Genomic DNA, 3788 nt, shown 5'->3' with positions numbered 1-3788 from the left:
GAAAAGTAGAATACTAGATTAAGGTAAACATTTGACTAAGTGGCATTTAATAAGAACCATATGTACGGGTTTCGACTTGCATACAAATTTGACTTTAAGGGCAGAAAAAAAAAAAACAGATCTCGTCCTCAACCTGGGGACTGCCTGTATACACACACACACACACACACACACACACACACACACACACACACACACACACACACACACACACACACACACACACACACACACAAAGCTCTGTTTGGTCAAGTAAATGCCAACACAACAGGACCACAAAGAAGTTTTAGTCAGGGGCAAGCCCTCTGAACCTCCCCCATACCTCCTTTAAAGATATATAATCAACTCAAGTTACACCAAAGTAGGGAAGAGAGAAAATACACGGGTTTTAGAAAAACAGGTATTTTCTTTCCTTGTTTTATAGAGAACTTAGAAAGAAAAACTGTTTTTTTTTCTAAACACAGCTTAAAACTATGTAAGCCTTGCATTTGTGCTTTTGAAAATGTCTGTATGCCTGATACATGAGGCTTTTGATAGCCAACTAGAAAGTATTTTGCGAAACATAGCATAGAGGTTAAGAAGCAAAACTGCAAATATACTTATGATTTCATTCCAGATTATCATTCACACATCAGTTTAGCATGCACTTTTCTTTCCTGTAGGTCAATGAAACATTTCAATACTAACTATGAGCAAAATTATTATTAAACCGAATAGCATTTGCCTGTTTTAAAATGTAACCATTTACAAACTGATTAAGAGGCCATGATGAAGGTATAGCTTCTTTACATATTAGCCAATAGCATCATTGATATGAACCATCCTTGGCTCTCTCTGAAACCGTACAACATTAAGAGTCTAAAAACACACAATTCCAGGATTCAGACTGTACTAGGGTGAAGAATACTTAAATTAAATGGATTCAGAAAATCTGCTTCATTACAACCAGGCTCTTGAATTTACGATGTTTGGGTTGATAAACGGTTGTGCCAATATCATAACCATCTGTGTACACAGACAACGTTTTCTGCATTGTATGAACTGCTTTATCCAAATGCATTAGTGTGCCACCGGGGACTACTCGAAATCACAACTAAATGTCAGCTGCATTTCATCAAAGATGTAACAGCTGGGGATGTTATTGAAGTGTATTTGCAGCACGCAAGAAAGGAAACATGAAGACACATTATTAACAGTTTAATAGTTAAAATAGTTTGTGGAACATACTTACTAAACCAAGAGAGTTGGGTTTAGCAACATTTGTGGGAGGATAAAACCAAGCAGGTCTGGAGTATATCCTAACAAAGCTTGTAGTAACTCAGCTACAGAACAACAACTATAAAGTATGTGCAAGACTTTTCAGGAAAACATTCACAAATTATTGGTTATGGTTCTCTTTACATAAATTGTTTTTATTTGCATATGACATACAATTAATAAACGTGTATGCAAACTGGATATTAATTAATGCCCATTAATTTACAAGGTAGAAATGTTACAGACTATCTACAAAACTGAGTTTAAATAATTTAAATACTTTGTACAGGCCATTCCCCAGTGCAGAGGTGAGGTATAAAAATGTGTTGCCATTGACGTGGACTTAAAAATGATGCCAGGCCAGTGCTAGGATAAAATGTCTTTTGGGGGGGGGGGGATAATAAATCTGATGTTTTTTTTTTTTTATTTTGAAGTATAAGGGCTGAAAGAATGAATGAGGACAGTGTTCCACAGAAATTCAGAGTGGGAATGGAGCATGGCAGTGAGGCTTCAGCCCTTGTATACGATTAATGGTTTATGAGCAAATCTATTATCAGCCACATGACGTCATTTACCTTAACAATGGATTTATGTCAGCAGCAGCTTCATAGTGATGACTACCCACCACCCTCTCTATGGGATAGTACATTAACCCTGCTTCTCCCCCCTTGGCAGGCATTAAGTGCTGCCAAAAGTTGAAACATACTGATCAAAGGATTGTGATTTGATATGGATGACAAGACATAACAATGATATTGGTAAGGAGGCCAGGGATTGAAGGATGTCAAAACACATGGGATAGAACAAAGATGGCTCAGTTAAATGAAAGAAAATGCTGCACTGTATATTCAAATTAAAAAAAAAAAAACATATTATACTGCCTGTAAAACAATTCTTTAACACAATCTCAATTTCTTGGCCTACTTTTGTGCAACAACCAAGGACAAATTGAAACAGTCCTCTGGAATTTTGCATATCTGTTTTTTTATAAATTTTCTCCCCGCCATCCTTGCAACTCTTTTGAGTCCAGCAATTCTCAGATAATCCACTAGTCAACCACCAAGGACAGATTACAACCATCTTCTGGAATGTTTGCATATCTGTTTTTAATAAATTTTCTCCCCACCTTCCTTGCAATTCGTTTGAGTCCAGCAGTTCTCAGATAATCCACTAGTCTTTCAGCAGTCAGACATTTATATTTTTCCTTTTTTTTCCACTCTTGCACATAAAGAAAAACAAGCATCTCTGGTGATAATGTGCTGTTTTGTTTGAACAGATGTTTAGCATTCTTTGAGCCAAGAAGTTTTCTTCCTAGTTGAAGTACTCTATGATGCCTGCTTGAGTTCTGCCGAGAAAGAAACTGGAGAAGTACTTCTTCATAAAGTGTGATACCTAAGAAACGTAAATAATGACATTATGAACCTGCATAGTTATAATACATACTCTAAAGATGGCAAGAGAAGCTTCTATGACTTATGAAAATTCTAACCAGTACATTCCATTGTTACATGCACTGCACGATATAACAGGCAGAGTCCATTTCCTACAAACAATGGGTGACCTGCAAAATCATAGTGTCTAGGATTCATTCACGAGTTATTTCTAAAATATTAATGCCACGGTGTTAAACATACAAGTCAAGCAGGCATGCAGATGTTCAGGGAAATAACTAAACTCTGTAAAGAAATAACATTATTCTATTCTAAACATCCACTACGAGCACCCCTGGATTACAAACTATCGCTCCAGCATTTATAAAAGTAATGTCCAACCAAAAAGGAAAAAAAATTTCATGTAGACAATATATATATATCACACATATGAGAAATACTTTCAGAAGAGCTTAAGGTTACAATTTCTGAAGGTGATGGAATCATTATACATGATAAAGAGCAGGAAACAGTGACACCTAAAACTAGCAAGAAATACATTATTAACATCCTCCTTAAAACGTGACTCACCTAGACAACTTTATGATGGAATCATTATACATGATAAAGAGCAGGAAACAGTGACACCTAAAACTAGCAAGAAATACATTATTAACATCCTCCTTAAAACGTGACGTCACCTAGACAACTTTAAAGAAAGCATAGTGGAGCCACCACTAATATTGTTCAATAAATTGATTTAATATGGATGCACTGTCAATATCAGGAATCAGGTCATAGTGGATCCTATACACAGAGATGGACCTGAATGAGTCCATTTAAACTTCTGATCAGTAAGTTTAACCTTTATTGCATATAACGATCTGGAAATAATACACACTGCCTTAAGAAATGAAGGTCACTGGATCAATCAAAACTTGCCTTTGTCAAAGCTTAATGCTTTGAGATATGACATCCAAGAAATTAAGCTCAAAGGTAAACCTTGAGAGGTGAGTCTTGGCATTCATGTCGAGACACATAACATGGGCTATGGCAACTGACCCAACCACATTCCTTTGTAGTGCATGAAGCTTTATCACAGAAAGAAAATGCAGTAGCACAGAAGTACTTTACTGAGTTTCAAAAAGATTTTGCTAGTCA

General features: G+C 36.2%; 1 protein-coding gene across 1 annotated transcript in view; it reads right to left on the bottom strand.

Moving 5' to 3' along the window:
• Positions 1-1182: 1182 nt before the first annotated feature.
• Positions 1183-3788, bottom strand: part of LOC122798185 (tumor necrosis factor receptor superfamily member 11B-like) — an 81245-nt gene continuing 78639 nt past the window's right edge. The window contains exon 4 of the mRNA XM_044066928.1: positions 1183-2649. Coding sequence (XP_043922863.1) covers positions 2306-2649 — 344 coding nt within the window. The 3' untranslated portion in view covers positions 1183-2305. The remainder of the gene's footprint in view (positions 2650-3788) is intronic.

Source organism: Protopterus annectens, chromosome 3.part1, assembly GCF_019279795.1.
Source record: "Protopterus annectens isolate FY-2018-M chromosome 3.part1, PAN1.0, whole genome shotgun sequence".
NCBI lineage: Eukaryota > Metazoa > Chordata > Ceratodontiformes > Protopteridae > Protopterus > Protopterus annectens.
The sequence above is the reverse complement of the archived record's forward strand: the minus strand, read 5'-3'. Positions and strand labels throughout refer to the sequence as shown.